Source organism: Giraffa tippelskirchi, chromosome 6 (genome assembly GCF_054371585.1).
Source record: "Giraffa tippelskirchi isolate mGirTip1 chromosome 6, T2T-mGirTip1v1.2.pri, whole genome shotgun sequence".
NCBI classification, from domain to species: Eukaryota; Metazoa; Chordata; class Mammalia; order Artiodactyla; family Giraffidae; genus Giraffa; species Giraffa tippelskirchi.
The window spans coordinates 135,139,377-135,162,634 of record NC_137280.1 but is presented as its reverse complement, the minus strand read 5'-3'; the positions used below and the strand labels follow the sequence as shown (position 1 = coordinate 135,162,634).

Genomic DNA, 23,258 nt, shown 5'->3' with positions numbered 1-23,258 from the left:
AAGGTCACACAGCAAGCAAGTACCAAGTCAGGGCCCTGACTCTGGACTCCTACTGTGGGGTTTGCCATTGGGTTGGCGAGACAGGTGAATATTTGGCCATGTGTCTGTGTCCTCAGCCTGTCTCTTCTCCCATGGTGGCCACTAACACCATTTTCTGTCCTGCTCCTTCTGGGTCCTTCTCCCTGATCGGCTGACCCAAATGCCAGAAATGGTGCTGAGTGCTTCTGCCAGCTCTGGCCCCTCTCAGGAGATCAGAGCAGGCAGAACCATGGGAGGCTGATACAGGACAGGAGAAGGTGTGCTCTAGGGAGGAAGGAAGGGCTATGGTATATCGGAAACCCTTCCCTAGCCCTCAGCCTCTCATCTGTACAGGAGGGGCTGGGCCCTGTGCTCACTGTCTGGTGTGGGCAGTCTCAGCAGGTGCTTGGGGGGAAGTGGTTCTGTCTTCCCCTGAGACCTTTCATCAGCTGGTCAGATAGGAGGGATGGAGACCACATCCGCTCCTGACTCAGAGTGTTCTGGGGGCATTGCAGGTGTTTGGAGAATAGGCAGGGCCTCCTGACGCAGCCTGGAGGAACCTGCGGTTGCTCCTGCCTTTCATTGGGCTATATGATCACGTTGGTGTGTCCCCAGGCAGGCACTGGGTAGTGCTTGACACTGTAATGTGTAAAATGAATGAGTCAAAGTCAATCTTTAGTTGTCCTGGCTGTGTGAAAATGAAATCACGTTCAGGCACTGCTTGGCAAAATACTTCTGCTCATCTTAGAGATGTGGAAACTGAGGCCAGTGATTGTGGTGGTCTTACCTCTGAGCCTCTGTAAGTCTCGGTGTGAAGGCTAACATTTCTCAACAGCCCAGAACATTTAGGCCCCGCCTTTCCTCCACCCCGGGCCCTGGAGGGAGCCCCTTGGGTCTCCGCCCCCACCTCCTTCCTGCCTCTACCCTCAGCCAATGGGCTCTGCCTGTGGTTGTTCAGATCCCGAAACCAGTGGTGCTGGGGCCCCACCCATGCACGAGTCCTGACACCGGAAAGGCAGCTGTGATGTTGCAAAGGAGTGTGACCTGAGTCCCTTGAGGCTCAGAATTCCCTAAATATTGGACTGCTTGGATCAATCTGGCATATGCACAAAGGAAGGGGAAGGGCTCTGCCTTGAGTCTGGACTCCCAGGAGGCTCTGATCCTGCTTTGTGGCCTCTGACAGGCCCTGCCCACTCCACCTCTGGGCCTCAGTTTTTCCATCTGGAAATAGGAGGTGGGGATTGGATAAACTGTTTCCAGGGTCCCTTCCAACCCTATCTTCTGGGTCCCAGTAAGCCTTCCACAGCCAAGGAGGGTGTGACAGAACTACACGGCCAATGGAAGCCAGGTCTGCAGTTTATGGGGACAGTGGAGGAGCCTGGTGAACTCTAAAGGGTCCTTTGATTACTAAATTCTCTAAGCTAGTCAGGGATAATAAGGCCATAAATCACACCACTCAATCAGAAACACAATGCCTGATGGGCCATGAAAAGGATGGCATGATGGTCCCTAAAGCAAGGTGAGACCAAGTGTCTTCAGCAAAGGCTGTGCCATCCTCAGGGTTCAACTTCCATCCTGGTAGGATCCCCGAGGGAGAGAATAGCTGGGCAGCTTCTATCCAAGTTGCTTCTGCCTTCCTCAGTTTTTCATGGTGAAAGAAATTCCCAGCTCCAGTCTGAGAGAAGTTGAGGAGTCTATCCCTGACACTTTAATATAAGACTATGAAAATTCACCCAAAAAAAAAAAAAAAAGAAAGAAAGAAAATTCACCCTGAATTCAACTTGAACAATACTCAACAGAGCCCACTGAGACTCTGCTAACATTGGTGGGTTTTTCATACCACCTGCACTAGCTAAACACTTTGCTTACCAGAGATATTTACTTTTTAAACATCAGGGGTATCTTACAGAATTGGATTGTTGGAGTTGATTGTTGGAGTTGAGGGGCCTCTGAGATCAGTCAGTCCAACCTGCAAAATGAAGTTTGCTTCTTGCATGCTACCAGTGATAGAGAGCTCACTACCACCACCCTACTCCACCCTCCAAGACGACAGCCTATCTCTGGGACCATTCTGAGATTCTTCATGTTGCACTAAAACTTCTTGAAACTTCTAGTTCCTGGTCACCATCCTGTCCTCTGAGGTTGTGGACCGCACACTAGCAGCCTTTACCTCATGGTGGTCCTGCAGAGATTTGAAGCCAGAGACAAAGTCTTTGTTTTTTGCGTTTTTTTATTTCTCAAGGTTGATCAACCGTTACTAGACCCTCCTGTCAATTTGCCCTCCAAAATGCAAGAAAATTTGAGGGGGTCTTGCCAGGACCAGTCCAAGCTTGCTGCTCTGCCTGCCACTCTGGGTGCTGTCCTTTTGCTCTGCCTGGACTCGGTGTTCGGAGCCATGTTCTACCACAGACCAGGTTTACTTCTGGTTGACCCCAGAGCAGGGCTCTGGTCTGCTTGACAGCAAGGAGCTGGGCCCCAGAACTGTGCACGTTCCCAAGACGGAGAGGCCCTGTTTCCAGCCCTCCTGGTCAAAGGGCTGCCCTGGAGCCCAGAAGGAGTGAGAACCTCTGTTCCAACCCCGACCCATCACAGAGGGTCCAGAGAGGACAGCACTTCCCTAAAGTCACACAGTGAAGCTGAGACTTGGGTGTGCTGGCCTTCCCCCTCCTCCCAGGTCCTGGGTTCTCCCTCCATCCTGTGCTGCTAGCAGCCACCTCATAGTGTCCTTCTCCCAAGTTTCCATTGACACAGTTTGCCTCCAGCCCTCTTCCAGAGCTCAGCTGGATGGCCCTCCCAGCCCGAGGCCTGCCCCACTCTGCTTTTGGAAGGGGAAATCCTTGTGGCCCCCTCCCAGCTCCCATCCTGGCCCACTGCAGGGTGAACTCTGCTCCATGACCTCTGAGGAGAGAGCAGCCAAGGCCCCACCATGGGAATTTTCCATGCAGTAGTTGCTTATCGATTCCTGCTCAGCTCTGGGCTGTGTGTCCTCAGGAGCCTCAGAATCACCTGGATGGAGTGGTAGATCGGAGCTTCCTAGACGGCACATACCAACCTCAGATTCTGTAGGTCCAGAACTGGGCCTGGGAACTACATTAAGCAAGTGCTTCAGGTGGTCCTGAAACGGGAGACCCTCTATTAGGCCTTGAAATCCCTAGAAATATCATCTGGGCATCGTAACAGACATCAAATCCAAAGTCAGTTTCAAAATTGGTCCCTGTCCTCAAGGAGCCCTCTTGGATTAACAGGAGAAGCACGGATAAGTGGGGAACTAATCGCATGGGTGTTTGAACAGGCCTGCTGACAGGAACTAACTCAGCCCTGGGGAGAGACCAAGTAGAAATTATATATGATCTGGGCCTGGAGGCCTGAGAAATTATCAACCATATGTCATGCTGGGATGGTCTTGAGCAACTTGGGATGGTGTTGAACACACGCTTGTATGTGTTGGGGCCAGGAGTACAGTAGGTTGATTTTGGTTTGGTTTTGGCCTAGCAAACTGATCAACATTAAAAAAAAAAGAGACACTAGTCCATGTTGGCAAAGTTACAGTAAAACTGACTTTCTGTATGCTACTAGTGGGTTAGTTAATTGGTAAAGCCTTTCTGAAGTGTAGAGACAGTAACTTTAGATGTGTAAAAGTCTTATGATCACTATGTTCCCTAAGGCATTATTTGAAAATTTAAAAATGGAAATAATGTAAATATTCAGTAGTGAAAAGTGAAAATGTTAATCGCTCAGTTGTGTCCAACTCTTTGCAACCCCACAGATTCCACAGGCTCCTCTGTCCATGGGATTCTCCAGGCAAGAATACTGGATTGGGTTGCCATGCCCTTCTCCAGGGTATCTTCCCTACTCAGGGATCAGACCCAGGTCTCCTACATTGCAGATGGATTCTTTATCGTCCGAGCCACCAGGGAAGTCCATTCAACAGTGGATTATTGATTAAATGATTAAATTCATCTATAAGATATACTGAAGTCATTAAAATTAAGTATAAAACACTTAATGCCATGTAGTAAATGCTTATATATGAAAAAGTGAGATGTAAGGGAATATATATAAATTCCAAAAGTGAATAAATGTGTATTCTTTATTACCACTATATTTGGAAAAAGATGTTTACCAATATTTAAATGTTAATAGAGAGAACAGTAACATGAGGACTATTATAATGAGTCTTTTTTTAAAAAAAATATTTTTAAAATATTTATTTTGTTTTTCAAATAGTTATTTATTCGGTGGAGTTGGGCCCTAGGTGTGGCCTGTAGAATCATTGCGGGGCTTGAGCTCTCCAGCTGGGGTGTCCCACGTCCCTCACATTGCAGGGACCTGGACCCCCAGGGATGTCCTAAGATGAGTCTTGAATGCCTTGATTCTGGAGGGTTATCCTGGGAGCAGAGGTGCTGTCAGGATCTGGAGACTCAAGCACAAGGCCATGTCCTGCCTAAGGTCTGGAAGCTGTTAGTGGAGAAGAGTTTTTCACCTTCCATGGTGGTTGTTTAGGAGAAGACAGTTTCTCCTGAGTTTTATGATCTTACTTCAGGCAACCTGAGGCCAATGGCAGCCTAAGCGGTCTAGCAAAGCACTGTGGTCTTAGCTCCTGCCATGCTTTTTCAGGCATAAAGTGATAAATGTCATCATGCTGTGTTTGAGCTGTTAGAATTGTGGAGTTATAGGTGCTTTATCTCAGCTAATCCTTAAAATAACCTGCTGAGGAAATCAAGGCTTGGAGAGGCCATGTGGTCACAGTGTTGGATTTAGGGTTTGAATCCAGATCTGGGTGATTTTAGAATCCGAGTTGTTTTATTTTCTTTTCCTTGGCTGTGTTGTGTGGCATGTGGGATCTTAGTTCTCCAACAAGGGATGAAACCCATGCCCCCTGCATTGGAAGCATGGAGTCTTAACCACTGGGCCACCAGGGAAGTCCCTAGAATCCCAGAGTCCTTAACAATACCGTTCTGGTCTCTACTCTTCTGAGACCTGGTTCTCCTGCTGATTTTGACATCCAGGCCACATATGACTGTGTCTCACCTCCCTGACCTCCAGTGTCCTCCCACGTAATAACCCTTATCTCTCAGTGCAGTTGAGAAGAGCTGAGATCAGACACTCAGAGTTTGAATACCGTGGGCATTGTTGAGTGAAAGTAAGAACACCTCACACCTCCACTTCCTCTGCAAAGGAGAAAGCGGGAGCCCGGAGGAGGGAAGAGGTTTGTCTGAGTTTGTAGAAGAGCTGAGACTGGAATTCTGGAAATCTCACTCCCCTAAAAACATTGACCAGATTAAGTGTAACCAGGGGTGGCAACAGGGACAAGACAATCAACCGTTGGTGTTTGTCTGCCTCCTTCCCCCAGTCTAGGGGGAGAGGCTGGCTCCTGTCATTACCCCAGAGTCCTGTGTTGACAGCTTGTTCCTGGGCCAAGCGTCTCCTCTCCCCTGGGCGGGAACGGACGAGACTTCACAGGGTGAGGGAGGGTGCTGGCATGCCCACCTCTGAGCAGATCCTGGGGACCAGGACCTGGGGGAGATTGTTTCTTGCTCAGTTTGCACCAGGCTCTGTGGTGGGCACTGTGGGGCAGGAGCAGAAGGTTCTAGAAGCCTTCCCTTCTCATCCCTCCCCAACCAGAACTATGCTTTCCAGCAGCATTTCATTCATTCTTGAGTTCAGGAAATTGTTAATAATTTTTATTCTATTAATCACTTAATCTATTATCACAGTAAAAAGTAAAGTTTTTCTTTTACAGTGATGATTCACAATTGAACACTTTCATAGGTTTTTCATGAGCTGACTTATTTAAGTGTTTTCTAAAATGGGGCTTAGACTATCTTTTTTTTAAATCAGAAAACTTTTTTGAGGTACAATTGAAAAATAACATATTAATTTCAACTGAATGATTCAATATTTGTACACATTGTGAAATGATCACAGTAAGTATAGCTAACATTTTAGAACATTTTGAAAAGTATACAAGTGGCTTAAATTTTTTTCTACCCCACATCTTGGTCCAGTGACCAGTGCTAGACTTTGACCAACTTTTCCCCTCTCTGGGGTGAAATGAGAAAATTAAAGGTGTTCATTGTGTGTAACTTTGAGTAAAATGTTATTTCTCCTTTCCTGAAAGAACTATCTCGAGCTTTCCTTAGTATATTTTGAAAAGTTAAAATGTCTTCTATTTTATGAAATGATAATGGTAGTCTGCAAATTATTTTTTTTTTCAGCATTCTTGCTTGTCAACCCATACCAAATCTCCTATTTGAGAATATTATTTATGAAAACTGAAATCTTAGAGCCACTGACACTGTTTTGTGGTACAGAAAACCCTTTTGGGACTTCCCTGGTGGCCAGTGGCTAAGACTCTGCGTTCCCAGTTCAGCGGGCTTAGGTTTGATTTCTGGTCGGAGAACTAGATCCCATATGCCACAACTAAGAGTTCACATGCCACAATTAAAGATCCTGTGTGCTGTAACTAAGACCCAGCATAGTCAAGTAAATAAATATTAAATAAACAAATATTTTTTAAAAGTTATTATAGAAAGCCCTTTTGCATCAGTTATCTCCTCTGATTCAACCCCCACTGACCAAGGTTAGTTAAAGTGGCCACTAGGTATGGGTCAAATACTTGACTCTGCCAGATGTCCCCTGATCTGCCTTGATGGAATCCTTTTTTGCCTCAGCCTTCTCATTTTTAAATTGGGGAACATACATATTTCCCAGGTTCTTCTGAAGAGTAGCTGAGATAGTACTTGGTATGACCTGGCTGCAGTATTTCACCTCCAACTGTCACATTATATACTGCCACTTCCATATAGTTGGGGAAACAGCCCTTCTAGCAGAGAAGAAACATAGCAAAACCATGGCTTGAAGTTTGATGCTCTGCCTTCAATACAGGGAACTTGCTGAAAGTTGTGGTAGCCAAGGGCCCTGAGGAGGAAGGGGAATTGTCTCTAAACTGGGGGCTGGGAAGTTTTAAGACACTTAAAGGCCATAAATGGGATGAGGGTAATAGCATAAGGTCTGGCCAAGTCCATGGAGAAGGAAGATAAGGGCAGGGAGGGGCCCATGGTTGGTAGCCAAGCCAAAGTACAAATATCTAAGGAGACGTCAACCAGCGTCAAGCTCCCTGCTGAGGGTTTCCCTGGCCAAGATGAAATCCTACTCTGAGACCCCTTCCCCACAGAGGGGGTGCTGCCTTGGGACTGTGAGGAAGAAAGCCTAAGGGAACTGGGCATAATGCAGGGGTTGGCACAACTGGAATTCCTATCTTACCTTTGGAAGAATTACCATAGCATCTATCTTCACATTAACCTCCTACCTTCATCCTCACTGTTATCTCATTTCTTCCAGAGGCGCCAAAGACCAGATCAGCCTCCCAAACCAGAGCCTCAGGAACTGGGTCCCCTCAATGGTGACACAGGTGAGTAGTCAGCCCTATAAATACCCTCTCTGACATCTGTGAGGTTTCCTACTTTATAATCAACAAACATGATATGGCTATTTAATTATCTCCTGAGATTTTAGTTAGGTTACTTTAATAGGAGTATCATTTCTAAAATCAGGGAGGTGATAGTTCTTCCCTGATCCTGGGTATTGCTACCACACCTGGAGTGCTGAGTTTATTTCTGAAAAGCACATTTTCAGAGAAATCCAGAAAAAAATGGAGAGAGTACAGTGGAGAAGAATCAGGTTGATGAGGAATCTGGAAACCATGTCCTTTAAGGAACAGTTAAAGAAACAGAAGATGTTGCAATAAAACACAACAGTTCTCTCCAAGTGACTGAAGTGCCCTCACAGAGAAGAAAGATGAGCCTTGTTCAGTGTGACCCAGAGATCAGTACCAGGGCCTGAATGTAGCCAAAACAGACTGGCAGAATTTAGTTCAGTCTCAAAGGAATTTTTTTTGTCTCGTTGATGGTTTAAAATCATCAGAGCTACTGATAGAATGAGCTCCCCATCTCTGAAAGTGTTTAATTACCACCTGGAGACTATCAGGATATTTTAGATGAAGTTAAAGTACCAGATAAGCAACTGGGTCAGAATTAAGATGTTCTCCAATCTGACTATACATAAGAATTACCTGGGGTGGATTTTCAAAAATACCAATTCTGAGGCCCCACCACAGACCAACTAAATTAGGATCTCTAGGAGTGGGGCTGAAGACTCTGCACTGTTAGTTAGCTAGTTCAGTCGCTCAGTCATGTCCAACTCTTTGCGACCCATGGAAACCTGCACGCCAGGTTTCCCTGTCCATCACCAACTCCCGCAGTTTACTCAAACTCATGTCTATCACGTCGGTGATGCCATCTAACTATCTCATCCTCTGTCATCCCCTTCTCCTCCTGCCTTCAATCTTTCCCAGCATTAGGGTCTTTTCCAATGAGTCAGTTCTTTGCATCAGGTGGCCAAAGTATTGGAGTTTCAGCCTCAACATCAGTCCTTCCAATGAGTATTCAGGACTGATTTCCTTTAGGATAGACTGGTTGGATCTCCTTGCTGTGCAAGGGACTCTCAAGAGTTTTCTCCAACACCACGGTTCAAAAGCATCAATTCTTCAGTGCTCAGCTTTCTTTATAGTCCAACTCTCACATCCATACATGACTCCTGGAAAAACCATAGCCTTGACTAGATGGACCTTTGTTGACAAAGTAATGTCTCTGCTTTTTAATATGCTGTCTAGGTTGGTCATAACTTTCCTTCCAAGGAGTAAGCGTCTTTTAATTTCATGGCTGCAGTCACCATCTGCAGTGATTTTGGAGTCCCCCAAAATAAAGTCTTCCACTGTTTCCCCATCTCTTTGCCATGAAGTGATGGGACCGGATGCCATGATCTTAGTTTTCTGAATGTTGAGCTTTAAGCCAACTTTTTCACTCTCCTCTTTCACTTTCATCAAGAGGCTCTTTAGTTCTTCTTCACTTTCTGCCATAAGGGTGGTGTCATCTGCATATCTGAGGTTATTGATATTTCTCTTGTCAATCTTGATTCCAACTTTTGCTTCATCTAGCCCAGTATTTCTCATGATGCATTCTGCATATAAGTTAAATAAGCAAGGTGACAATATACAGCCTTGACCTACTCCTTTTCCTATTTGGAAGCAGTCTGTTGTTCCATGTCCAGTTCTAATTGTTGCTTCCTGACCTGCATACAGATTTCTCAAGAGGCAGGTCAGGTGGTCTGGTATTCTTATCTCTTTCAGAATTTTCCACAGTTTATTGTGATCCACAGTCAAAGGCTTTGGCATAGTCAATAAAGCAGAAATCAATGTTTTTCTGGAACTCTCTCGCTTTTTCGATGATCCAGTGGATGTTGGCAATTTGATCTCTGGTTCCTCTGCCTTTTCTAAAACCAGCTTGAACATCTGGAAGTTCATGGTTCACGTATTGTTGAAGCCTGGCTTGGAGAATTTTGAGCATTACTTTACTAGCGTGTGAGATGAGTGCAATTGTGCGGTAGTTTGAACATTTTTTGGCGTTGCTTTTCTTTGGGACTGGAATGAAAACTGACCTTTTCCAGTCCTGTGGACACTGGCTGAGTTTTCCAAATTTGCTGGCATATTGTGTGCAGCACTTTCACAGCATCATCTTTGAGGATTTGAAAGAGCTCAACTGGAATTCCATCACCTCCACTAGCTTTTTTCATAGTGATGCTTCCTAAGGACTACTTGACTTCACATTCCAGGATGTCTGGCTCTAGGTGAGTGACCACACCATCGTGATTATCTGGGTCGTGAAGATCTTTTTTGTACCTTTCTTCTGTGTATTCTTGCCACCTCTTCTTAATATCTTCTGCTTCTGTTAGGTCCATACCATTTCTGTCCTTTATTGAGCCCATCTTTGCATGAAATGTTCCCTTGGTATCTCTAATTTTCTTGAAGAGATCTCAAGTCTTTCCCATTCTCTTGTTTCCCTCTATTTCTTTGCACTGATCACTGAGGAAGGCTTTCCTATCTCTCCTTGCTATTCTTTGGAACTTTGTAGTCAAATGGGTATATCTTTCCATTTCTCCTTTGCTTTTCACTTCTCTTCTTTTCACAGCTATTTTATTTGTAAGGCCTCCTCAGACAGCCATTTTACTTTTTTTGCATTTCTCTTTCTCGGGGATGGTCTTGATCCCTGTTCCTGTACAATGTCATGAACCTCTGTCCATAGTTCATCAGGCACTCTGTCTATCAGATCTAATCTCTTAAATTTATTTCTCACTTCCACTGTATAATCATAAGAGATTTGATTTAGGTCATACCTGAATGGTCTAGTGGTTTTCCCTACTTTCTTCAATGTAAGTCTGAATTTGGCAATAAGGAGTTCATGATCTGAGCCACACAGTCTGCATTGTTAATGATAGTAAATCCATGTAATAAGTAGCACCCCCCACACACAAGTTGGGACCAGTTTGGTACTGCTGACCAACATTTGAGACCTTCAGCCAAATGATTTATGAGAGCCTGGAACTCTACGATCATCACCACTGCCTCCTCTCACCCCCCTCCCCCAGACCCAGGGTTCCTATCTGATGAACTGACCACAGCCTCTTTCCTCACGCTTCTCATTATACCTTGTACCCAACCTGGCCTATGAAATTCTGTAATAATATTATTACTACATTTATAACAATGCTAACATAAGCCTCCAATGCTGTCATGAGCCCTGAGAAACATTTAGAGAACATTTAGTGAATAATGAAGAGCATTTTTTGGCCACATCACGCAGCACTCAGGATCTTAGTTCCCTGACTAGGGATCAAACCTGTGCCCCCTGCAGTGGAGGTATGAAAGCTTAACCACTGGACCACCAGGGAAGTCCTAAAGAGCACTTATTGAGCACCTCCAGATGCCTGGTACTACACCTACTGCTTTTGTTTTTTATTCATTTGTTTGTTGTAGTTTTTAGATTCCACAAATAGGTGATTACCTACAGTATTAGTTTTTCTCTGACTTAGTGTTCTAAGCATAATACCCTCTAGGTCCATCCACGATGTTGCAAATAGCAGAATTTAATTCTTTTCTATGGCTGAATAATGCTCCTTTGTATGTATAGACTTTTGTTGTTGTACATCTTATTTATTCATTCATATGTTAAAAGATACTTAGGTTGCTTCCACGTGTTGGCACACTTACTGCTTTTTATGCGCGAGCAGACAGAACAACATGGTAGTTCAGAGTGTTTGCTGTGGAGTCAACTTGTGTAGGTTCACAGCCCCTTACCCGTGTTGCAACTTGGACAGGTTGCATAATTTCTTTGTCCCTCAGCTTCCTCATCTGTGAAATGGGAATAATCATAGTACCCACCACTCTGGGTAGCCGTGAGGGTTCAGTGAGTAATGCCTGTGAGACACTTGGGGCAGAGCTGGGCACGTTTCTGAGCATAGTAAGCTCTTGGTATTCTTTGTTGCTGTTGTTTAGTCTGCATATTCTTTACGTGCTGTTGTTGTTTTCATTGCCATTGTTTTCTGACTTAATCATCTCAATAGCCCTATGAGGTAGGTATTATTATCCTGATTTAATGTATTAGGTAACAGAGGCCCGGAGAGGGTGGATCCCCGCCTTAGGTGAGCCCCAGAGCCTGTTGGACTCACCAGAGTGACATCACCAGGCCTGTTTTGCGGTTTCCCTCAGCAATGGCTAGACTTCCTGTTTGCGAAGTCTCCTTCCTGCTCACAGCAGCCTTTCTGCTCAGACACAAAGCCCAACAGATAAAGCACGTGACCAACTAGCCCCCTAGTGAGGAGGGGAGAGGTGAGGACAGTGGGGAATGGCAGAACCACATCCTGGATGGAGGGGGAGGCTGGTGTTCCTCAGGCCAGCTCCTGCTGGACACTGAATCACACACTGCTACTTCTTTGGCTTCTTCAAGAAGAGTTGGCGGACTTCCCTGGTGGTCCAGTGGTTAATAATCAACCTGCCAATATAGGGGACACAGGTTCGATCCCTGTTCTGGGAACTAAGATCCCATATGCCGCAACTGCTGAAACCCATGTGCCCTGAGCCCCTCTCCACAACAAGAGAAGCCACCACAATGAGAGGCCCATGCACTGTGACTAGACATTAGCCCCTACTCGCCGCAGCTAGAGAAAGCCCACACAGCAACAAAGACCATAAATAAACAAATAAAAGTTTAAATAAGGACTTTTATAAAAAGTTGGAAATCTTTAGTATTAAGTAAAAGCTGCCCAGCTATTAAGTCAGCCACTGTTTTTTTATTTAGACATTGGATGGAGCAAACAGCACCTTTACAGGCTGAATGTGTTCTGTGAGTTACCTGATCTCCTGTAGATCCTAGGGGCAAAATGAGACCTCTGGCTCCTCCACTTCATGAAGGAGGGTCTCCAAAGTCATGGAAATTTAAGGAGCTGCCTCTAGAAGTTTATCCCCCAGCTGAAACCATTTTTGAGGGGGAGACCAGGCTCCCCACACCGTAGCTCCAGCCTCCCACACCCTCTCCATTGGGCCTGGACCCAACCTCCACTCTGTGATTTTTTTTCTCCCTCACCTATAGCCACAACTGACCATGTATGTGCATCTGAGGGGGCTGAGCAGCATCAGAAGGCTATCACCAGAATCCTCCAGCAGCATGAAGAGGACAAGAAGAAATGGGCACAGCAGGTAAGTCCCAACCCCTTTCTTTTCCTCCTTCTCCACTAGCCTCATTAAATTCCAGAGCAAGGCCAACTTTTGGTTTTACCTTTGTTCCAAGTATCTCTTACTCCTTTAGCCCAGAAAAAAGTCCTGTATCTGTTGAACAAATATTTGTAACTGTGGGCATATAATTCATTTTATTTATTCTATGCAATAAAAGTGAGGAACAACCAACATAGCAAAGGGCTTTCTGCCTTCAATGGCATCAGGATTAGAAGACTCCAAAATCTCTTTCCACGTGGTAAATCTGGAAGCCCCCTCTTAAGCTCTAAAGAGGGTGAAGTCAGTCACATCAGCTATGTTTTGGAGGCCTTGCGCCCTCTCTGCGCCCTCATGGGAATGTACACGTCATTTCCATCACTCAGATCAGCGGGTGGGACTCTGATCACCAACCTCCAAAAGGCTCCAGGGCTGGTGAGTGGATAAGTGAGGCTGCCCTGAACCTACTGAATCTCATTCTGCTCGGGACCCTCTGCCCCCAGGTGGAGAAGGAGACGGAGCTAGAACTTGGAGAGAAACTGAATGAACAGCGAAGAATCCTAGAGGGAGAGCATGCAGAGGCACTGCGAGGTAAGAATGAGGTGCACTTGGAAGGCTGTGGACCAGACTCCTTCTGTTCCACCTGCGGAGCTCACATGGGACTCCTGTTTCCCCTTCCCACCCACCTCTGGTCCCTGAGCAGTTGTCACTTCAGGACTGGAGTCTGCAGGGTCCTAAGACTTGTCCTTTCGGGCATATAATATTTGACCCCATGCTTTGTTTTACCTTAGTTGAGAGGTGTTTTTCCTTTCCATTTTAAAAAACAGTCTGTATTCATTATAGGAAATTTGGAAAACCCAGACAAATAGAAGAATATTTAAATACCCATTTTTCTTCCCCACAATGACGACAGCTCTATGCTTAGGTTGATTTTTTTTCCAAATACCTTTCTTTCCTTTTATAAGTGATAATGCTTATCATAGAAAATTTAGAATGTATGGATTAAAAAAATGATCTTGTAATGGTTGGAGCTCAGGCTCTGCAGCCATGGTCTCAGGGTTTGAATCCCAGCTTCACCACTTATCACCTGTGTAACCTTGAAGAAGTCAGTTAACCCTTATTCATAGGGTCTTTTAGAGAGTCAAACAATTTAATTTACAGATGGATAGATAGACAGACAGGCAGATAGATGAAGGAATCTAGAACAGTCCCTGATACTTTGCAAGATACTTAGCAAGTATTTATTAACACTTATTATTTTATGACTGAGAAAATTAAAATTGTGTATAATTCCACCCAGAATTAGTCACTGTTACCCCTTCGATATAGATCCCTTGTATTTCTTTAGTGTGTATTTACCTAGAATATACATCTATACACACACTTGCTTTGGGGGGAGGAGATAAATTAATTTTTCACTTTGCACTGTATTAACATCTTGTCTTTAAACTCCTGTAGCACAACTTTTAGTAACTGCGTAGCATCACAGTGTGTTCCCTGTTCTTTTAACCAGCCCCTTGGGTTAGGCATTTCAGCAAGTTCAAACTTTTGCCATTGTTTATAACATCAGTGATACACAGTGAACCCCATTTTGTAAAATGTTTGCCACATTCATGATTTTATCATTAGAAAAACATTCTAGTAGGGTTGGTATGACAAAGTTTATGTACATATATCTTTTATTTTGGTAAAATAAACATAAAACTTACATTAGTGACATTTTATCTAGTCACAGTCCCCTGAACCCATCACCACTGCACCCTTCCAGAACTCGCTCATCCTAAAAGCAAACTCCATACCCACTAAGCAGTCACTCCCCAACCCCACACTCACCCTTCCAGCCCCTCAGCAACTACTAATCTGCTGAGTCTCATGACTTTGTCCACTCCAGACACTCGTGTGAATGGAATCCCACAGCCCCCACAGCTGGCTCCCTTCACCCAACATAAAGCTCATCCATGCTGCAGTGCGTGGGCACCCACTCCTTTCCCCACCCCCATTTAAAAAATTATTCCATTCCTTTTTGTGGCATATAATATTCCATTGCCTAGGCACCCCACACTCTCTTTTATCCATTCATCCATTCATCTGTTGATGGATGGGCTGTGAACAAGTACCATCAGTACAAGCACCTGGTTGATCACCTGCTTTCAGTTCCCCTGGGTGTACCCCCAGGAGCAGAACTGCTGGGTCATATGGTAATTCTATGCTTAACTTTTTGAGAATCCACCGAACTGTTTTCCATAGTAGCTGTACCGTTTTTCTGTTCCAACAACAATGCACAAGAGTTCCATTTGTACCACATCCTTGCCAATACTTGTTAGTTTCTATCGTTGTTCTTATTATTATTGCCATCCTAGTGAGTGCAAAGTGGTATCTCGCTGTAGTTTTTTTTTTTTTTTTTTTTTTTTTTTTTTTTTTTTTTTTTCAGAGTTTTGATGAATTTATTGTTCCTAAAGTGTAGCCAGGTAAAAAGTAAATGATATACACCAATGAAGTACATTGTCCTGTTGACTTTTATATAGTATCTCGCTGTAGTTTTGACTTGTATTTCCCTAATGACTAATTTTGCTGAGCAGCTTTTCATGTGCATGTTGGTTATTTGTATAGCTTCTTTGGGGAAGTTTATCTAGATTTTTGATGCTATTGAAATTGACCTCAAAAAAGTGATACCAATTTTTTTTCATCATCTGTATTTTTATGACTTTCCCCCGGAATTTTTTATCTTTTAAAAACACAGTTGAGATTATTTTATATGTAAAATTTTATATAACGTTCCTTTTATTTAACATTGTGTCAAACATGTTTGCAAGTAATTCATCTGCTGCTAAAATGTTTGTAAAGTCTAGACCACTGCACACATGGTTTTCCTTATTTCCTGTGAGTCTAGACATAAAGATTTTAACTAGTGTTTAAGTAATACTGCACTAAATGTGTTTTGCCTAAAGATGTACCCATATTTAACATTATATCCTTAGGTTTCCAGAAATGGAATAACTAGAACAGAGGTCTGAACAATTTTAAGAATCTTGAAACATATTGCAACATTAGCATAAAATGTTTTGAAATAGAATTGAAGCCTTTGCCCTGGGAATTTGAAGGGTACTAATGTACCCTGTGAAATTTTATATTTATTTTACCAAATGTATCTTACCAAATGTTTATTTTACTAATGTACTACTGGGCCTGTCAGTTGACCTTAGTTCACTTTCTACAGTATTTCTGAAACTTACCTTGAATCTCATTTCAGTATCTATATCTCTAAAGTCCTTCCCTTCTTCTCAAAGGTGTTATGGGAAAACAGCTTTCTTCTCCAAGCAGAGCATTGATTTGATACTAGTTTTAGCATTATAAAGATATTAATAAGACAATTTTCCTATTGTAAAAACCCAGAGGGGAAGGGACTGCCTGTCTTGAGTTCTTCCCAACAGTCATAATTCTTTCATAGTTATTTTTCAGTTGCTTGGCACCTGTTAGGTGCTGCTTAAGGCTTGCCTGGTGGCTCAGTGGTAGAGAATTCACCTGCCAATGCAGGAGATGCCGTTCGATCCCTGGGTTAGAAGAATTCCCCTGGAGAAAGAAATGGCATCCCACTCTAATATTCTTGCCTGGGAAATCCCACAGACACAGGAGCCTGGTGGGCTATAGTCCATGGGGTTGCAAAACAGTCAGACACAACTTAGTGACTGAATAACAATAACAAAGTGCACATTAAATAAATGACTAGAAATATACCACGGGGGAAGTGTAACTGGGAAAGGCTAGTGGTGGTTTTTCTTTTACACTTGATGACACTTTATTGTCTTTTATTTTCTATTTTTGTTTTTTAATTATTATAAATTAAAATGGGCTTTCTTATGTAGTTTCATAAACTTTAACACATGTATAGATTCATGCAGCCACCACCATAATCCAATATAAAACAGTCCCATCACCCCCAAAACACTCTCTCAGGCTGCCTATTTGTATTCACATCCTCTCCCACCCTAACCCCTGGGAAACACTGATCTGTTCTCCACACGTGGTTTTGTCTTTTTAAGATTATTATAGAAACAAAATAATACAATATAATATTTAACATTGGCTTCTTTTCCCCATCATGATGCATTTGAGAGTCATCTAAGTGGCTGGGTATATTAGGAGTGCCTTCTTTTTCAAGGCTGAATTGTGATCATTGTTCACTCATCCCCTTGTCCAAGTGGGGACAGGTCATTTCCAACTTGAGATAATTATGAATAGTGCTCTTCTCAACATTTGTGTAAGGTTTCTGTGTGTTCTTAAGTTTCTTGGGTAAAGATCTAGGAGTGGGGTGGATAAGTCACATGGTACATGTATATTCAACTTTATGAGAATTGACTAAACTGCTTTCCTAAGGGACCATCATTTTACATTCCCATCAGTGATGAATGAGTTCCACTGTTCCTTTTCACTAACACTTGTCAAGACTTTATTTTTTTGCTGCTCTAATAAATAGGTAGTGATATCTCATTGTGGGTATAATTTGCATCTCGGTAATGATTAATCATGTTGAACATCTTTTCTTGGGTTTATTTGCTGTCTGTATAACCTCTTTGGCAGAATGTCTGTTCAGGTCCTATGTATCTAACTAGCTTGTTTTGTTCTTACTGTTGAGTTTTGAGAGATCTTTATATATTTTGGATACAGGCACTTTGTATTTACAAATATTTTTCTCCTGTGTGTGTTTAAGGTGGTTTTTTTTTTTTCATTCTCTCATTAATGGTTTTCACAAAGCAAAACATTTAATTTTGATAAATTCTAGGTCATTTTTTCTGTTATCAATTATGCTGTTGGTGTCATGTCTAAGAACTCTTTGCTGAACTCTCAGTAACAAAGATCTTCTCTCTTTTCTTCCAAAAATTATATGGCTTTAAGTTTTACATTTAGATCTATGATCCATATAATCATGTGATTTCTCTTTTTTATACTGTTAACATGGTAGATTACATTAATCTGAGCTTTCAGTTTTTGAACTTGCATTAACAAAACCTCTCTTGGTCTTTTTATATGTTGCTGAACTTGATTTGCTAATATTTTATTGAAAATTTTTGTCTGTGTTTATAAGGGCTATTGGTCTATAGTTTTCTTGTACCATCTGTCTGGTTGTAGTATCAGGTCAAAGCTTGCCTCATGGAATGAGCTGGGAAATGTCCCTTCTTCTCTATCTACAAGAGATTGTAGAGAGTTGTACTATATCATTTAAAAATATTCAGTAGAATTTGTCAGAGAAACCTAAAGATTTAAACAGATATTTGACCATGGAGGATACACAGACACTAGATAAACACAAGAAAAGACATGCTGGGCTATTTCTTTTCCAGGCAGTATTTCAGTACAAACTTAACTTCAATGGGCTTCCCTGGTGGGTCAGCTGGTAAAGAATCTGCCTGCAATGCAGGAGACCTGGGTTTGATCCCTGGATTGGGAAGATCCCTGGAGAATGGAAACGCTACCCACTCCAGTATTCTAGCCTGGAGAATTCCATGGATTGTATAGTCCATGGGGTCACAAAGAGTTGGACATGACTGAGCGACTTTCACTTTCTTTTCTAACGTAAGCCCTTAATGCTAAAAAGTTCCCCCTAAGCACTACATTATCTGCATCCTAGAAATTGATGTTTTATATTTTTTGTTCAGTTCAAAATGTTTTTCAATCTCCCTCAAGACTTCCTCTTTAGCTCATTGGCAATTTAGAAGGGTATTTCCTTCTAAGTGTTCAGACATTTTCCAGTTCTCTTTTTGTTACTGGTATCCAGTTTGATTCCTTTGCAGTCAGAGAACATAGTTTATAGTTCATTCCTTTCTTAACTTGTTACAGCTTATTTTATGATTCAAGGTATGGTCTATCTTAGGAATGCGTCATGTGCACTCAGAGAGAATGTGTATTCTGTTGTTGAGTACTTTATAAATTAGTCAGTTAAAACAAGTTGGCAGTATTGTTCAGGTCTATATTCTTATTGATTGTCTGCCTATGTTTTCTATCAAGTATTGAGGAATGTTAAAGTCTTCAACTGTAATTGTGTATTTGTCTGTTTCTCCTTTCAGTTTTGTCAGTTTTTGCTTCATGTAATTTGAAGAATAACTATACTTGTATAGATATTTAAGGTTGTTATGTCTTCCTGGAGAATGGACCCCTTTATCATGATGTAATGTACTTCTTCATCCCTGAGAATCTTCCTTATTCTTAAATGTTGCTTTTTCATTCTTTTACTTTTAACCTACCTGTGACATATTTAATGTAGGTATCTTCTAGGGATTAAAAAGAGTTAGTGAACTTTTGAAGATCCATAGAAATTACCATAAATCTGAACAAAAGCCAAAAAAAATATTGGAAAAAAATGGACAGAGCCTCGGGTATCCATAAAGTAATCCTAGGATGTCTGACATTTGTGTCAAAGACTCAGGAAAGATGCAGTGCAGAAAAACTATTTGAAGAAGGAATGGTTGGATGCTTCCCAAATTTGGCAAAAAAATAATCCTACAGATGAAAGATGCGCGTTGAACACCAAAGCAAGCCCAGCAAAATCCACACTCAAACATCTCTTTTTTTAAACTAATGACAAAAAAATCTGGAACAGAACCAAAGAAAAATGGTGCATTACATAGAGGAAATAAGTTTGAATGAATTGTGGATTTCTCATTAGAAAGCTTGGAGGCTAGAAGGAATAGAACATTTTAAAACTGCTAAAATAAAAGAACTGTAAATCAAGAATCCTATCTTCAGAAAAAAATGTTCTTCAGGGAAGAAGGTGAAATACAGACATTCTAGATGAAGAAATACTAAAAGAATTCATCACCAAAACACTCTTTTTTATGTCATCTCTGTTCCTCTATTGAGCCCACCAAGTGAGTTTTTACTTCATTTTGTTGTTGTTGTTCTAAAATTCCCTCCTGGTTTTAATGTTTGGTTACACTTTCTGATTTTTCACTCTTTGGAAAAGCACTAACGTTTATTTCAGAGTACTATAGTGGCTTCCTTAAGGTCCCTTCATAATTCCAACCGGCTTCCCCTCAGTCAGTAAAGAATCTGCCTGCAATGTAGAAGACCTGGGTTCGATTCCTGGGTCAGGGAGATCCCCTAGAGAATGAAATCTGTGGCATTTCAGTGTTGGCATCTGTTCAATGTCTTTTCTCAGGAGAGATGTAATTTTCCCACTTTGTGTGCTGAATATTTAAACTTGTCACCTGAGGAATTTTGGATTTGTATGCTGAGCAATTTTGTATTGCATTCTGAACATTTTGAATATTTGAATACATTAGATTCTGCTGCTGCTTGCTGCTGCTGAGTCGCTTCAGTCATGTCCGACTCTGTGTGACCCCATAGAGGCAGCCCACCAGGCTCCCCTGTCCCTGGGATTCTCCAAGCAAGAACACTGGAGTGGGTTGCCATTTCCTTCTCCAATGCATGAAAGTGAAAAGTGAAAGTGAAGTCGCTCAGTCGTGTCCGACTCTTAGCGACCCCATGGACTGCAGCCTACCAGGCTCCTCCGTCCATGGGATTTTCCAGGCAAGAGTACTGGAGTGGGGTGCCATTGCCTTCTTCACATTAGATTCTGGGTCTTATTTAAATTAAATAAATATATTGGTTGAGCAGTGCTTTGAATTCTGATCTTGCCCAGTCTGCCTGCCACCATTTACTGTTCAGAGTCTGAAAATAGTTGTGCCATTCATTCTGTCCTGGTTTTCTAGCTAAATTCAGGAGACTGGATGGCATGTGCTTCCTCCATCTTACTTGGAACCGAACCTGTCTTGGTAAATTACCTGTCCCATAATTTACCAAAAAGTTTTAAATTAGTTTTTATAACAATTTATATAGTGTTTATAGAGCTGACCTTATCAATTTTGACAGCTCTATCACATTTGTATTACTGAGCATTCCTTTCCTTGTGTCCTGCCCCTATGACACAGGCCCCTTGCATACCTGGGCTTTTGGCTATATCACACTTTCCTGTTCTCTGTTTCCCATCCCACCCAGTGACTAGTCATTTCCGTCTTGTCTTCTTTCAACTGAGACAAGGTTGGAATTTTCCGAAAGGAACTTTGTAGAGGAGGCAGGATGCAAGACCGTCCCAGAATCTCATTTGTTTCCCTTTCCATGAGCTTCTGTTAAATATCTACTATAGTTCTAGTTCAGCCCCAAGCCCATGAGACAGAAAGATGAATAAAAGCATTCTCAGCCTCCTGACCCCTATGGTCCCAAGGGGTCACCTGGGCTCTCTGGCCCTTGTGGGGTGAAGTGTCAGGGGTCTGAGCTCACTGCGTCCCCTTTCCCTCCAGTCGTCCAGGCCTCCTACGAGCAGGACAAGGAAGCCCTTACCCACTCCTTCCAGGAGGCCAAGGCGGCCCTGCAGGTGAGAAGGGTTGGGCCATGTGAGTCTCTGTGATGTGGAGACACTGCTGTCAGCTCAGGAGGTCTTGGTCTGAGATGAGGGTTGGCCTCTTTTTCAGGGATGGTTGGGAGCATCTTGGAGACATCGTGGGCCTGGGGCCACGGTGTGATTAGAGCGGTGGGTGGCTGCACAGTGAGCCATGGAAGCATGAAGGAAGGCCTCTGACCCAGATTGGCTGGTCAGGGATTTCCTAGAGAGAGTGAGGTCTAAGCTGGAATCTGAAGGTGGGTTAGAATTTTTCAGATGAAGAAGTGTAGGAAGAATACCTTAGCAGAAAAAAAAATAAAACACATGTTTAAATGTATGGAGGAAAGGGGAAAAAATACAGAATATCTATGGAACTGAAATAAGTCCAGGAGGCCTCAGTATAGAGTATGAGGGGGAAACAGTGGAGGCCAGAGAGGGAGGCAGGGACCAAATGATGGGAGTCTGTGAGCCCTAGTAAGGGGGTGCCCTATCCTAGAGGCAATGGACAAAGTTTAGGTGGAGGAAAATCCTTGACAGGGGAGCAGTAGGGAGACAGGCATGTACCTGGCAGCTGCAAGAGTGATGTGATGTTGGCTGCAGAAGAAGGCATGTAGAGGGAGCAGTGAGAGAAGAGACAGGGCAAGGACACTGAGCCTGGTTTGCATGTATTTTGAATGCCAGTCTGCCACCAGCCTTGAATACCCTGACATCGTCCCCAAGGGTATGGAGAGGTGGGGTTGTATGTTTTGAACAGCGGTTGAAGTAGCTTAAGCCTGCAGTGCTAGGGTAGAGCGGAGACAGACTGAAGAAGCCAACACTGACCCCTCCCCGGGGGGTGGAGAAGTCCGCCTCCAGCCTTATGAGCCAGGCTTGCATCATCTCCTGCCTGCTCCCCGCTCCAGGAGACCATTGACAGACTGACGGCACAGCTGGAGGCCTTCCAGGCCAAGATGAAGAGGGCAGAGGAGTCCATCCTGAGCCAAGACTACAAGAAGCACATCCAGGTAGGTGGCAGTCCCCACAGCCTGTCCTCCTTCAGTCTCCAGGAAGGTCCAGGTCTGGGCAACAGGAAAGGCCAGTCTCTCTTCAAGGTTGGGGCTCAACCTGATGCTCTTACCTTCACAAGGGTCTGGAAAAAACAGTGTCCCCATGTCACTGAGGGGGAACGTAAAGATCAGACAGAGGCACATGGGTGGTCAAGTACTCACACTCTGGACTCAGAATGAAGTGCCAAGAGCAGACCTACCACTTAGCAGAACAACTTAACCTCTGTGAACCACGGTTTCCTCATCCGTGATGGTGCGAGCGCAGCATGCACTGTTGGAATAGAGTAAGATAAAGCATGTTAAGTACTTGCCATGGGCCAAGAGGGGGAGGTGACTTGTCAAACACAGTTGGGGGCAGAATGGGGAGGAGGGCGGTAGCCCACTCTCCCCATCCTCCTTCCCCTTCCCACGCTGGCTGGTCTGAGGTCACTCTGTGTTCCTGTCTAGGAGCACGGGAGCCTCAGCCAGTTCTGGGAGCGGGAGCTGGAGAGCTTACACTTTGTCATCGAGATGAAGAATGAGCGAATCCATGAGCTGGACAAGCGGCTGATCCTCATGGAGACAGTGGTCCGTGGCTGGCAGCAGCTCGAATGGAGGCATGGGGAAAGGGGACTGGGGGAGGCAGCCTTACGCTTCCACTTTCTGGGTATTTCCTCTGTCATGTGTGCAGAAGGTAGGTATTAATTACACTTTGAAGGGGGCCCAGCCTGGTCCGTATCATGCCACCCGTGCTGGCCCTTGAGTCACTGGGGCTGGTCTGGGCCCAGCAGTGGCTCCTTCTCAGCCTGGTCCAGTACTTTTTGATTATGCGTGTTGCTGTCACTTGAGTGACACCAGGTCAAGTAGCCTGGCTAACCAGGAGGGGCTGGCAGATGTCACAGGTCAGGCAGGGGTTGAGGAAGGAGTCAATACCGGAAAAGAAACAAAAAAAAGTCAGACAGATATGGGAAACCAGAGTCAGCAAGGACGGGCCTGGGCAGTGGTGGGCGTTGGGGACACCAGTGGCTTTGTCTCCAGAAGGAAGGCCTTGGGGGACTTAGGACTGAATCCAAACAGATTATGTTACATTGAACTGGAAGAAGTTCCCTGGACTCTTGTGTGCCACACAACCTAAATTTTAAGCCAGACCATTTCAGTGGTTCCTTGTTCATTTTGTTCAACCATTTTTTGTGGAATAGCGTAACAGATACACTTACATTTATATACATTATATACT

At 43.6% G+C, this 23,258-nt stretch overlaps 2 protein-coding genes across 9 annotated transcripts in view; both read left to right on the top strand.

The window, feature by feature from the left end:
- The window catches only part of SLC36A3 (solute carrier family 36 member 3), a 76,728-nt gene extending 72,751 nt beyond the window's left edge, over window positions 1-3,977 (top strand). The window contains exon 12 of the transcript XR_014055549.1: window positions 3,785-3,977. The gene's annotated coding sequence lies outside the window, so the exon portion shown is untranslated. The remainder of the gene's footprint in view (window positions 1-3,784) is intronic.
- Window positions 1-23,258, top strand: part of CCDC69 (coiled-coil domain containing 69) — a 50,320-nt gene that overhangs the window by 8,460 nt on the left and 18,602 nt on the right. For 6 of the 8 annotated variants that reach the window (XR_014055554.1, XR_014055555.1, XR_014055557.1 and 3 more), the window contains exons 2-7: window positions 7,363-7,432; window positions 12,504-12,610; window positions 13,126-13,213; window positions 20,917-20,990; window positions 21,899-22,000; window positions 22,490-22,609. Coding sequence is in view for 3 of the 8 variants with exons in the window: in XM_081495978.1 (XP_081352104.1) it covers window positions 7,363-7,432; window positions 12,504-12,610; window positions 13,126-13,213; window positions 20,917-20,990; window positions 21,899-22,000; window positions 22,490-22,609 (561 nt within the window). In the remaining 5 variants the exon portion in view is untranslated. Of the gene's footprint in view, window positions 1-7,362; window positions 7,433-12,503; window positions 12,611-13,125; window positions 13,214-20,916; window positions 20,991-21,898; window positions 22,001-22,489; window positions 22,639-23,258 lie in introns of all 8 variants that reach the window. The other 2 variants (XM_081495976.1, XM_081495977.1) reach the window with 1 other exon arrangement.